General features: G+C 58.0%; 1 protein-coding gene across 1 annotated transcript; it reads right to left on the bottom strand.

Annotated features, from left to right (window-relative positions):
• Positions 1–493: 493 nt before the first annotated feature.
• On the bottom strand, positions 494–11,347 carry GNB2 (G protein subunit beta 2). Its single transcript, XM_063301750.1, has 10 exons — positions 11,212–11,347; positions 6,527–6,635; positions 6,226–6,264; positions 6,012–6,118; positions 5,778–5,841; positions 5,523–5,685; positions 5,360–5,426; positions 4,776–4,977; positions 1,416–1,632; positions 494–716 (listed from the first exon to the last, which is right to left on the bottom strand). Exons 2-10 carry the CDS (start codon positions 6,581–6,583, stop codon positions 610–612), a joined length of 1,023 nt encoding a protein of 340 aa, XP_063157820.1. The 5' UTR covers positions 6,584–6,635; positions 11,212–11,347; the 3' UTR covers positions 494–609.
• Positions 11,348–12,178: the final 831 nt, after the last annotated feature.

Below are 12,178 nucleotides of genomic sequence, written 5' to 3'. Positions count from 1 at the left end.
CCTTCTGAAAAGGCATCATGCAGTCATAGAGCATATCTGTAGCTCAAGGCTGAACCGCTGGGCTCTTGGCCCTCACATTCCCTGGCTAGATAGCGACCCATGGGATGGGCAGGCCCTGATGATGTTCCCTGGCCTGGCAAGGAAACATCTGCAGGAAAACCACCCAGGAACCCAACACAGCCTGATGTGGCCTGTTTACTGGGCCCACAACTGCCCTGGAAGCGTGGGGTGGGAGCCTCCCCTCCCCTCCCCTCCCGCTGCTCCACGCAGAAGCCTCTTGCTCCCCCCAGCCCAGCAGCTTCTCTCTGGAATCACACAGCGCGCAGCGTTATGACCCCTCAACACCTTTTATTTGTGAGGCTGCCCCCCCGCTCCCCCTCAGCAGCATTGCTGGCATCCTCCCCCCTCAATATTGCAGGTGGGAAACAGGCTTAGAGTAATGTTGAAAGTGGAGCAGAAAAAGAAATTTGGGGGGGGGCATCAGGGAGGGCAGCCAGCTGAAGGGCAGAGGCTCGAGGCCACAGCCACCCCCAGCAGAGGGGGCAGAGACCAGTGGAGGGGCCCCAAAGGGCTGCCTGCCCTTCTCCCCCACCACCCCCAAGACAGGGTTCAGTTCCAGACTTTCAAGAAGCTGTCCCAGGAGCCAGTTGCCACGGCCATGCCGTCGTCTGTCACGCCAAGGCAGCTAACCCGATTGTCGTGGCCAGCGAGGACCCCTGCAAGAGAGAACGCCGAATACTAGGAAAGGGCACGGGGCCATGGAAGCTGGCAGCGGAGGGCAAGGGGCGCACACAGCTCCCCCAGAGAGGTTCTCTTAAGGACCCTCATTTATTCCACCGTTTGCCCCTTCCTAGTGGACTTGGACAACATTTCTAGGGCCCAGCAAAGGTGGGGGACGCTGGGCTGCTCCTCCCGCCCCACGGCCTTCTGCAGCCAAATCCCAAACATGGTAAGTTTCCTCGCCTGGTTTCCCTGACTAGCCCAGCTGGGCCCTGCCTCCCAGAAATGGGAAGATGACTTCTCTTCCCTGAATACTGGACTGGAACAGGTGACCTGGGTTACTTAAATGGACAGACCTCCCAATCTTGCTGCTGCAAAATCTATGCAGAAGACCAGCAGCTGCCATTGTTGATGACAGCAGTGGAAAGCAGAAGAGTTTATTTTAGACCAGTGTTTCTCACCCTTGGCAATGTGCTGGCTAGGGAATTCTGGGAGTTGAAGTCCACGTGTCTTCAAGTTGCCAGGCTGAGAAACACTGTTTTAGCCTGATCCTAGCAGGGCACTAGCAGGCCTCGGGCGGTGGGGAGGGGAGGAGAGCATCCCTCCCCAAACCCAGAAAGGCTTCCCAGAGCTTCCTAAGAGGGAGCAGCCTGGCGTCGGAGATGGGGGCGGGGGGCCTCCTGCCGGGCACTCACCTGCCCGGTCGCCCTTCATGGAGTCCCAAATGTTGCAGTTGAAGTCGTCGTAGCCGGCCAGCAGCAGGCGGCCGCTGCGGGAGAAGGCCACCGAGGTGATGCCGCAAATGATGTTGTCGTGCGAGTAAAGCATGAGCTCCTGATCGGCACGCAGGTCAAAGAGGCGGCAGGTGGCGTCGTCAGAACCCGTGGTGAACGCGTTCCCGTTGGGGAAGAACTGGGGGAGGAGGAAAGAGGGAGGACGGCTAGAGAGACTGCCGGACAGAGCCGCCTGTGGCAACGGAGGCGTCCCACTCAGGCCACAGCACCCGTAAAAGGATGCCTTGTCCCACTATCCTGGGAGCTGACTCTTTCCACTTTCGTGACCCAAAGGGCAGGAGGCCCTCAGCCTCTGGGTTCAGTCTTGCCTGCTGGAGGGCAGGCAAGGCACGGCTTCACCCCCCTTCCCTCAAGATGCTGGAGACTGAATCAGCAAATCCTGGCACAAAAAGCGGGTGAGCCCCTCTGGGCAGGGACCCAGACAATCTCAGGCCACGCCAGGCAGGGGTTCTCTTTTTCCCCAGAGAACCTGAAACCGAATTGGGGGTGGGAGAAATGTGTGGATGGATGGGAAAACACCAAGAACAAGCTTCAGCTAAAAACTGCAGTGCAAAGCGGGTGGGAGTGTGCGATATTGGGTCGTATAATTCAGAAAGGCCACTGGGTCCTAAGTCTGTGTCCTTCATTGTCCACTCCGTGGTATTTGGAATACAAGAAGAGCTTTTGATACAAGAAGGCAAATATTTAACGGGCGCTGTGGAGACAGCAGGATGACTCCCGTGATTCACCGAGAGCAGCTAAAAGATAAAAACGGACTCAAAAGGAACAGAAGCAAAAGAGGTGGAGAAGGGCTTGCACTACGCATCAACCAAGATGTCCACAGTTGCTCAGATATCCACAGAAATGAATTTAGTGAGGCCACGGAGAGCCGTTTTGATTAAAATAAAGGACTGTGGTTATTGTTCACGACTTCCCTCCCAACCAAGGAGAGAGAGGTGATGCCTTCAAAAAGCAAACTTCAGGTTTTTCGGAGGCAAGTTGTAATGCTGGGGGATTTTAGGTGCACCAGCCACTGCTGGGGACTAACCAAGCACGGCCCTTTTGTGAAAACCCTAAATCAGTGTTTCTCAACCTTGGCGACTTTACAATGGGTGGACTTCAACTCTCAGAATTCCCCAGCCAGCAAGGTTGAGAACGCTCCCCTAAATAGTCTTGCTGACAATTTTCTCCTTCAGGGAACGAAGGCAGGCAGGACAGGCTCAATTCTGCTTGACTGGGAGCAGCCGGGGAAGGGCGCAGCAGGCCCATGGGGAAGTGACCGCAAGGCTGGAGATCCTGATCTTCAGGGAAGCTACATCTGAGCCCTGCAAATGTGTGCCTGGGCCCTCCAAAAAGCCACTTTTGATCAGCTCAGAGCTGCGACCAGAACGATCCCATCGTGGGGGGGTGGGGGCTGATGGGGACAGGAGCTCAGGATTGGGGGCGGCAGGGAGGGGTAGAGGAGTTCCTGAGGAGGAAAGGCAGAAAGCCCCCTTGCAAGCAGTGGCAACGAGGAAAAAACCAGAGGGCAACAGAAGAGGCTGACATGGCTGCCCCCAAAGCCAAGAGAAGATCTGGAGGCCCAGGAGGACATTTAGAGGAAGCGGAAATATGGCCCGCTCACCAAGGAAGAGGAACAACAGGTGGCCCCAAGTCGCATAGCTGGTGCTGGGAAAGCAAAAGCTGCGAGTGAGCTGAGGTCAGCGAAAAATGTTCAAAACGAAAGTCTTACGGTTTCTCAATGCAAAATGCTGAGAGGTAGCCAAGAAAAGGCAGGGCTCCTCAATTCTTTCTTGTCTGCGTTTTCGCTACTGACAGGATAAATGCTTCAACAGGGAATTGTGAAGAGCAGACTCAAAAGGGGGGGTCAAAGGATGAGACCGATCATGGCATATCCATTCAGCTGAGATGAGGTAAATCTCTGGAAATTTATGAAATCCATAAATTCCATCCAATAGCACCAAAGGAACTACACTAGCAAATGGTCTAGCTGTATCTGTGTGCCTTACTTTTGAGAAATCCTGGAGAGCAGGTAAAGTGCCAGATGACTGGAGCAGGACAAATGTTCCTGTCTTTAAAAAAGATTAATCAACCCAACATTAATAGTCATGAAAACTCTAGAGGCAATCTTAAAATGACTGATCTATATGCACTCTGATAATATTGCAGTAATTATCAGAAGTCAAGAAAAAGTCTTGCCAAATTAACCTCATCTCATTTTTTAAATTGATAACCTCCTTAGTAGATTGTGGGAACGCTCCAGATATATCTTGATTTCAGCAAAACGTTAGACAAAGTTGTCAGTGAGGTTCTCCTTAGCAAGCTACTTAAATGTGGGCTGGCTGGCATGACAATTAAGTGGATACGTGGCTAACTTGAAAATCATAAGCTGCAAGTGCACATCAGTAGCTCTGATCAAACTGGAGGAGGCATTGAGGGGGGTTGCCACGAGGTTCAATTCTTGTTCCTATATTCTTCAAGGTATTGATTATTAATCTGAATAAAGAGGTTGAGGGAATACCTATCAAAATTGCAGACAGAAAAATGCATGGGATAGCTAATACTCTGGAAGATGGAAATAAAATTCAAAATGATCCTGGTAAGCTACAGAAGTAGGTTGGAAATAAGGAACTGAAATTGAATAGACAAATGCAAAGTGATTCACTTATAAAGCAGAAATGCACAAGTATAGGATAGGAAATACCTGGCATGGAAATGGAGAGTGGCTGATTACAGACGAGTTAGCAGTGTAAAAGGCTGCAAAAAAGGGAAGTGCCATTTTAGGTTGCATCAACAGAAGTATAATTTCCAGATCACGTAAAATAATCACTCCCTTTTATTCTACTTTGGCGGGGCCTCAACTTGGAGGATTTAGAGGAACTGGAACAAGTTTGGAGAAGAAAGACCAGCAAGAATGATCAGCGATGCCATGCACCATGATTGACAAATGAACAAGGCACGTCTAGCTGTGGGAGGATGCCAGAGGGGGCGACCGCTTTTCACGAGGAAGGCCAAGATTTGTTTTCTGTCTTTCCGAAGGGCAGAAGCTGCAGTTACAGATTTAAGTTACAGGAAGGGAGATTCTGATCAGGCGTTAGGAAAAAGAGCTTTGTAAAAGTGAGGGGAGTTGGAGAATGGATGGGCTCCCCCCTTGGAAGGGAGATGCTTTTGTCTAGAAGCCTGCCATGATCCAGGGATCGGTGCGCTAACAATGGCAGCTTCCGAGTCCGGGCTCCTATAAACCACTCGCCCCTCTCCCCGGGTCAGGCTGTGCACACTCACGCAGACTGCGTTGATGTCGGATTCGTGTCCTGTAAACGTCTGCCGGCACATGCTATCTCGGATGTCCCACAGTTTGATTGAAGCATCACAAGCGCCTGAGATGAAGGTGCGCATGTCGGGGGAAAGGGAAAGGGACATGACATCTCCGCTGTGGCCTGTGAAGGTGGTGGTCTGCTGGCCGGTCTCAATGTCCCACAGGGCGCTGGCAAGGAGGAAAGGCAGGCAGGCAGTCAGGCACGCGTCCCACCCAGCTTCAGAATCCCAGGTGTTTTCTCTTGGACCACTCTCTGGGGTTTGATACTCTCAGCCAAGATGAGACGCGGGGGACTCGGGCGGCCCTAGACCGTAACGGAAGGGTCCAGAGGACTTGCTCTGGTTGAATGGGAGTGAAGCAGCTTTGGGAAATTGTTCTGCTCTGGCATTTTCTTGCAGACTTTTCTTAATTCTAAAAAGCCAGGCAGGTCGTGGCACAGTATGGTTATTCATTCCTAGCTCAACATTCTGTCTAGTAAGTAAGTTAGTGATACATCACAACCCATCCCTTTCGGCTTGGAATCCCCTCAGTTCAAAGTCCAGCCGCTCACCAGGTTGTGTCTCCTGAACTGGTGATGATCTGATTATCGGTCAGGAACCGACAGCAGGAGAGGTACCCTTGGAAAGAAGAATCCAGCTGGTTAGTAAGTAGGGCAGGTGGGGGGACCAGGCAGCCCTGCCCCATTCCCCGAGGGAGAGGGCACATTCCCTCACCCGTGTGTCCTGGCAGCTCCCGACTGACCCGGACATTCCCCTCACGGGTCTTGAGGCTGTAGATGGAGCAGATGTTGTCAAGACCACCACAGGCCACGTAGTTCCCCGACGGAGCATAGGCACAGGTCATCACCCACGACGACCTCAGTGGAATGGCGTGGACCTGAAAGGAAAACGGCGTTGCGTGGGGCGGGGCCCAAAGGCCGCGATGCCCGCGTCTGCTTCCCCCGGTTGCCCAGCAGCCTTGCGCCTCACCTTGTTTGTGGTGTAGCTGTCCCAGATTATCAGTTTCCCATCTTGAGAGGCACTAACCAAAAGCCTGCAGGGGAGAGAAGCACGGGGGGAAGCAGGGCTCAGAGGTGGGGAGGGAGCCTTAATCACTGGGGTGGGGCAGAGGGTCCCCTGAGAGGACACTTCCAACCCTCCATGCCCCTCCCATTGGGAGGGAGGGTGCCAATCAGCTTGCTGGCAGCTGTCCAGCGCGCTCACCTGGAGTCTGTCCCCCAGTGCATGGCATAGATTTTGGCCAAGTGACCCCGCAGTGTACGCCTCGTCCGCATCTGGATCCGGCCCACCGGATCGAGGCCAGCAGTGATCTTGAATGGGGAGAGGGGGGCAGTCAGCAGTGGAAAGCGTAGCAGGGAGCCCCGGATGCCGCCGCCTCTCTCCAGGAGGGGCCCTCACCCAAGCTCCCTTGCCTCACCTGGGTCAGCGTGGAGTCGCCACATGCTTTCCTCGCATCCTGCACGGAGAGAGGAAGAAGAGGAGGCCCACTCCGGCTTAGTGGCAGCCCAGGTTTCCCAAGTCACTGCTTGGCAGCTGTCCTGTCCCACCAGGAAGGGCTTCCTCCCCCCAGACCCAACTGCCCCCTTTGCCTGTGTGGGTGGCATCTGCACACAAAGGGATGCCCTGAGGGTCACCTCCTGGATTCTCAAGATGTGCTTCCCTACCTCGCTGAGGCCTAGAACCTTGTTGCAGCCCCACTCCTCCTCCCAGTTACTCACCCGGATCTGGTTTCGCAGCTGCTCTGCCTCCTGCCTCAACTGTTCCAGTTCACTCATGGTGGGGGGGGGGGCTTGGCCAGCAGCCCCTTTCACTCAGCCACAATCCTGCCTGGGGCAAGAGGGAGAGAGAATCACAACCTCGGAGGCAATCCAAAGGGAGCCAGAGAAAATTATCACTATTGATTTAGGGCACAATTCCTTATATTTCCACCAGATAAAGGCGTTCAGTTGAAAGATGCCCAAGAAGAACTCGCACACGATTGCAGTAATAAAAAAATTGCAGTAATAATACCCACTTGACCACCCAAAGTGCAACCTGGATTAAAAACATTTCTGCTTGCAGTTGCAAAGAGAGCAGAGAGATGAGGACCCTTAAACAGCCCCGCAGAAGATGGAAGTTTGCCCCTTGTGCCTGCCCGTCGCTGTTCCCTGGCCTACAAGGCCAGCCAGACGCCCCCAGTCATGCGGCACAGGATCCAACTCCCTTGGCTGGAAACCAAAAGTTGCCAAGTCCAGGACAGAGATGCTTTTCTCTGTCCAAACTGAGAAACAAGATGCAGATATGGCTACTGGGACAGGGTTGCCTTTGATGGAAGCAAGTTTTGGATTTCTATGGATCTGCTCCACCCCTGATCCTCTGCCACAGCAGCAAGCTTACCATCCCATCCCTGACCCAATTTGAAGGGCCCCCGAAGGGGTGCCTGAGCGACTGTTCACCCCCAAGTTGCAACCCCGGCCCCAAGAATTCCCAAGGCATCGGGGCGGGGGGGGGGCGGGATGGAGAAGGAAGGCTGATCTGGACACTGCAGAGAGGGAAGAGGAGGTCTAATGAGCAGAGGAAGCATGCGGACATACTGTCCCCTGGTAACTTCCCACCCACCATCTACAGTCCCAAACGCCTACGGGTGCCAGAGGGGGAGGGTAAAGGGACACAACACACGCACACACCCTGCCAAGGGGGAAGGGCCCCTCTTAGCAGTATCGGGCAGCCCGAACAGCCACAGGAAGAGGCCTTGCCCATCTTGCCCCGCCAAAATCCGTCGCAGGAAGCCCTCCCAACCCACCGCCGAGCGTGACAGGAGCAGTTCTCCGAGGCACCCGCCGGGTAGGAAAGCACCACCCGGCTTCCCCGACTGCTTCTGGAAGGGAAAAAGGCAGGGGGGGGGGGCGGGAAGGTGGAGAGCAAACTCAGAGGAGATGGATTGGCAGCCATCTCCGCTCTCCTCTCCCCATCTGCGGGTAAGGGTGGGGTCACCCTGTCCCCCCACGGCCCCACTTTGCCTGAGAGGAGCCAAAAAGACTGGGTTGCTAAGGCGACCAGGCCACTCTGTTTCACACACTGCCTCTATGCTCCAGGAGGCGGTTGCCCAGGCAACCGGATGAGAAAGAAAGCCGGCGAGCAAGATGGATCCGGGCTCAGGCTCAGGAGGAAGGGGCAGGCATGCGCGAGGCCAGGCAGCCGTCTTCCCCCAGCAAAAGGGCTGCTTCCTCAGGGAGGCGAGGAAGGAGCCGCTTTCCCGCTCGTTGCCCCAGCAGAGAAAGCCAGGCGCACGCCAGGCCCCGTCTCCATCACTCACACTTCTCGCAAAACGGGGGGCACCGGCATATTCGGGAGGATGCAGCGCTTAAAACCGGCTCACAAGCGGGAGCAGCATTGGGTGCCACCTTCCGAAATGGGCACCTTTCAGACGTGCGCCCCAGCACATCTGGAAGATGCCAGCCCAGAGAAGACGATGTTAGACACGGAGGCGTCGGGGCTCCTGAGTTCTTTGGGGAGCCCAGCTGCGACCCGGCTTCGGGCAGGAATGGCAGCTGGGGCACCCCGCTGGGCTCAGAGGGCGAGGTGGAGGATCAGAGGCGGGCAATGAGCCACCCGCCCCTCTGATTCGGCTCACATCACACGCGTCCCTCCCATGCTCTGCAGTCCAAAGCTGCAGGCCCCTCTGATCCGATGCTGTGAGGATCTGGAAGCCTTCCCGGGGTGCAGCACGAGGGAGTCCGCGGGCTGGCAAGAGGCTCGACAGACGGGAGCGCAGCGGGGAAGGAGGCCCTCGGCCCCCGCCTGCTGCAGACCTGCTTGGCTTACGGACTCGCAACCCAGCCTGAGCCGAAGGAAGAAACATCTGCATTCGTTGGCACTGCCTCACCCACACCGGGCTGGACGAGGGCACCCCACATTTCAAGCCAGGCCCCACGCACAGGGGGGTTTGCAAACAGCTCATTCAGTACCTTGCAAAGTTCCCTGGTACATTCGGTGGGTCTCTCCTCAATCAAATATAAGAGCTGTGGTATTAATCCAACTTCACAATTATTCCACTTCTCCGCCTCAGCACCTGACCTTGACGCTACCAGCCAGTATAGTCTGTGCCTTTATTCTAGACAGATTGATCGATGAAGTAAAGGCCGTCAGGTATATCCTACTACAATCTCTCCACACAGCAGCGAAAAAAACGAGCAAAGTGACCTACAGCAGTGTTTCTCAACCATGGTGACTTTAAGATGGGTGGACTTCAACTCCCAGAATTCCCCAGCCAGCAAAACTCCCAGCAACTCTGGGAGTTGAAGTCCACCCATCTTAAAGTTGCCAAGGTTGAGAAACACTGATCTGGAGTTATTCCCTTCCTTCTGCTATTTTTAAGGTTCTCCATGAGGACTAGAAATCCATTTTTACAGCAGAAAAACCCCTCTCTAAATCCCCCTCCTCAGCCTGGGGCCCAGCAAATCCGGGTGACCCGGATCCATGGCTTCAAGTGCCCTGCCAAGGCCACCCCCAGCATTGGCAACTCTGCAAAGCCTCCCCTCAAAGCTGCTGCTGCCCCTTTGTGGCCCATCCTGACCTCACTTGGAAACGCCCATGCACACACAGGTTGCAGAGAGGGGAATGCACTCCAAATACAATTCAGACGTCCCAGGGGGCACAGGGGGCTACAAAAGCTGCACATGGAAATTAAAATGCGATGTGTTCGTTCCCTAGAGGGCTGTGGCAGTGACATTTGGTGCCACACAACCAGAGAGCAGCAGCAGCAGAATCTCCGTCAGGACCCGCTGCCCAGGAGGAGGGACTTCTGACCAAGCCTTGTGGGTCTTCCAGTGCCCGCTGCCAGCCAGGCGTTCCCAGTGTCAGTTCTCTCTCCCCTTGCCCCAAGTCACGGGAAGCTGAGCCTTCCAGACATGCTCTTATCTGGGGCTCCACCATCCAAGCTCAGGGTACCATTTCTACATAGTGAAGACCCTCAGAGTTGAGGGCCTGGCAGACTCCGACTCCTGCCACCCCTTTCTGCAGTGTTGCATCAACCCCCACCCACATTCTGGGGCTCAACAGGTGATGGGCATCCGCACAGCGCCAGGCGATGTACAGGCTGAACCACACCTCCGCTCTGCAAGGCTCCCTGCACAGCTCCCTGCTGGGGTCCCCACAAAAGGTTCAGGCCGGCCAGTTCAACCTGGTGGTGCCCTTCTCGCCACTCGGGCAGCGCTTTGGGCTAACCACAGCTAGGAGTCTGGCATGGCAGTGGGTGTGTTTGCCAGCCCGGCTCCTGTTTTTCAGGAGGAAATGCGAGGACTGACAGCAGCTGTCGGGGGGGGGGGGCGCCCCTTGGGCCCCCTTCCCTGGGGATGCAGCCCAGGAGAGCCCATGCTCCGAACTCTGGGAAAGGGCAATGACTGCACACAGTCCGACTGACTGACCACAGCAGCCCCAAAGACTCTCCGGGCAGGATGCCGCAGTCCCCCGAGGGGGGAGTTCCTCCCCTCCTTGAACCCCGGCCCACTTTTTCCGCCGGGGCCCAGAACGCCCTGCGTAGCTGCTGGCAAGATACGGATTCACACGTTCTCTCTGTCTCTCACACACCCCATTTAAAGGCCCGAGCCGCGGGAAGCCTGGAGGAAACGGCGGCCCTCCCGGGGACTCATTTGCTCTAATTGAGGCCTCCAGACAAGTTCATTAGCCCCGGAGGTGCCGCGGCGGCTCTTCTGGGGAGGGGGGGCGCCACGCGCCGGCCCAGCTGCCCCTCTGCCCGCCCCCCCCGCTTCCCGTTCCCCGGGACTCGGCCCTGTCCCTGCCTGCCCCCGCCCAGGGCCAGAAGGAAGCCCCTGCCCGGAGGGCCCGGGGATGGGCGGGGGGCGAGGAGGATGCGGGAGGAAGCCGCGTTTTCTTCCGGGGGGCAGGAATGGAGGGGAGGGGTTCTCAAAGCGGGGGCAGCCAAACCCACCCGGCCGCTCTGCAGCGGAGGCGACCCTGGCCCCGGGGCGGGGGGCGCCGCCGCTGTCTGGGAAGCGTCTCGGGCCGCCGGGGCGGGGCGAGGCGGGGCGCGGGAAGGGGTCGTGCGGCGGGCGCAGAGGGGGGCGCGGGCGCCCTGGGGACACGCCGGGGACACGCCGGGGCGACGGCGGACGGAGGGAGCCGGGCGCCTCCTGGCTGCGCGGCCCCTCCCGGGGCGAAAGGGCGGCTGCTCGCGGCGGGGCGGGCGCCCGAGCGCCCGAGGTTGTGCAATGGGGCGGGCGCTGCCACGGGGCCCGCGGAGGCCGGTGCGACGGCGGAGGGCCGCCCCGGGCTAGGCGGCCTTCCCGGGCCTGCATGGGGGGTCGGGGGCGCTTCGCCAGGGGGCTGCGGGGGGGCAGGCGAAAAAGCGAGCGGGAAGAGGAAGGGGAACCCCCACGGCCGTCCCCAGGCGGCCTCCGCGTACCTGCTGCTGCAGCGCCGCCGCCGCCGCCGCCGCCCGGGGGGACTGGGGGGCGGGGGACTCGTTTCCGCTGCTCCAGGGGCGGAAGGATCGCGCTCTGCCGCTCCTGCTGTCGCTGCTTGGACCGGCGGCGGCGGCAGCAGCGGCGGCAGCGGCCGGGACTTGTCTCAGGAGCGCGCGGAGCAATCTCTCCCCGCCGGCCCAGTGATGCGGCTGCACCGCCGCGCCCAGAGTCGGACGCGGCCGAAACAACTCCCCGCAGGGAGGGGACGGGAGCGGGAGGAACCAAGTCCCGCCGCTCGGGGGGGAGGCCGCGCAGCGAAGGGAGAGGGGCGGAAGCCGGGCCGGCTGTGGGGCGCGGGGGTCAAGGAGGGCGCCTTTCCGGGGTGAGCGAGGCCGGTGCCGCGCCTCCCGCCGCCGCCGCTCCGAAAATAATTCCCAAGCTGGGAAGTACCAACTCGGATGGGCAGGGCCAGACCACGCAGCCGGGGGGGGGCAGAAGGGCTTTGGGACATACCAATTCTCAGGGGTGCCCCATGTTAATGGCAGGGAAGGAGCGTCCAGATTCCTTGAGACCGCCGATCCCGAGGATGGCTGGGCATTCTGGGGATTGTAGGCTCTCCGGCCTTCGGTCAGGGAGGGGCGAGTGCACTCATTTATTTCGGGAGAGTAGCTCCATCCAAAGAGGGAGCAGGAAAGGTGGTACAGTCCGGAACAGCCTGTCCTAACCTGGCGCTCCCCGGATGCGTCGGGACTACAACTCCCATCAGCCCCAGCAGGTGATGGAACGTGGGCTCTGCGCTCTCAGAAGCAGCCTGGCGGGCGGGCGGGCAGTCCACAGGGGCAGCATTGGCCTGGGCTGGCTGGCACCTTCCTGTGCAACGTGCTGGTCTGGTGTGCCAGGGCAGCGCGTGGGAGCCTAAAGGTGCTCTTGGCATTATCACTGGCAGGCAGCAGTCCAGGCCCGGAC

The sequence above is a fragment of the Candoia aspera genome, chromosome 4 (assembly GCF_035149785.1).
Source record: "Candoia aspera isolate rCanAsp1 chromosome 4, rCanAsp1.hap2, whole genome shotgun sequence".
NCBI classification, from domain to species: domain Eukaryota; kingdom Metazoa; phylum Chordata; class Lepidosauria; order Squamata; family Boidae; genus Candoia; species Candoia aspera.
The sequence above is the reverse complement of the archived record's forward strand: the minus strand, read 5'-3'. Positions and strand labels throughout refer to the sequence as shown.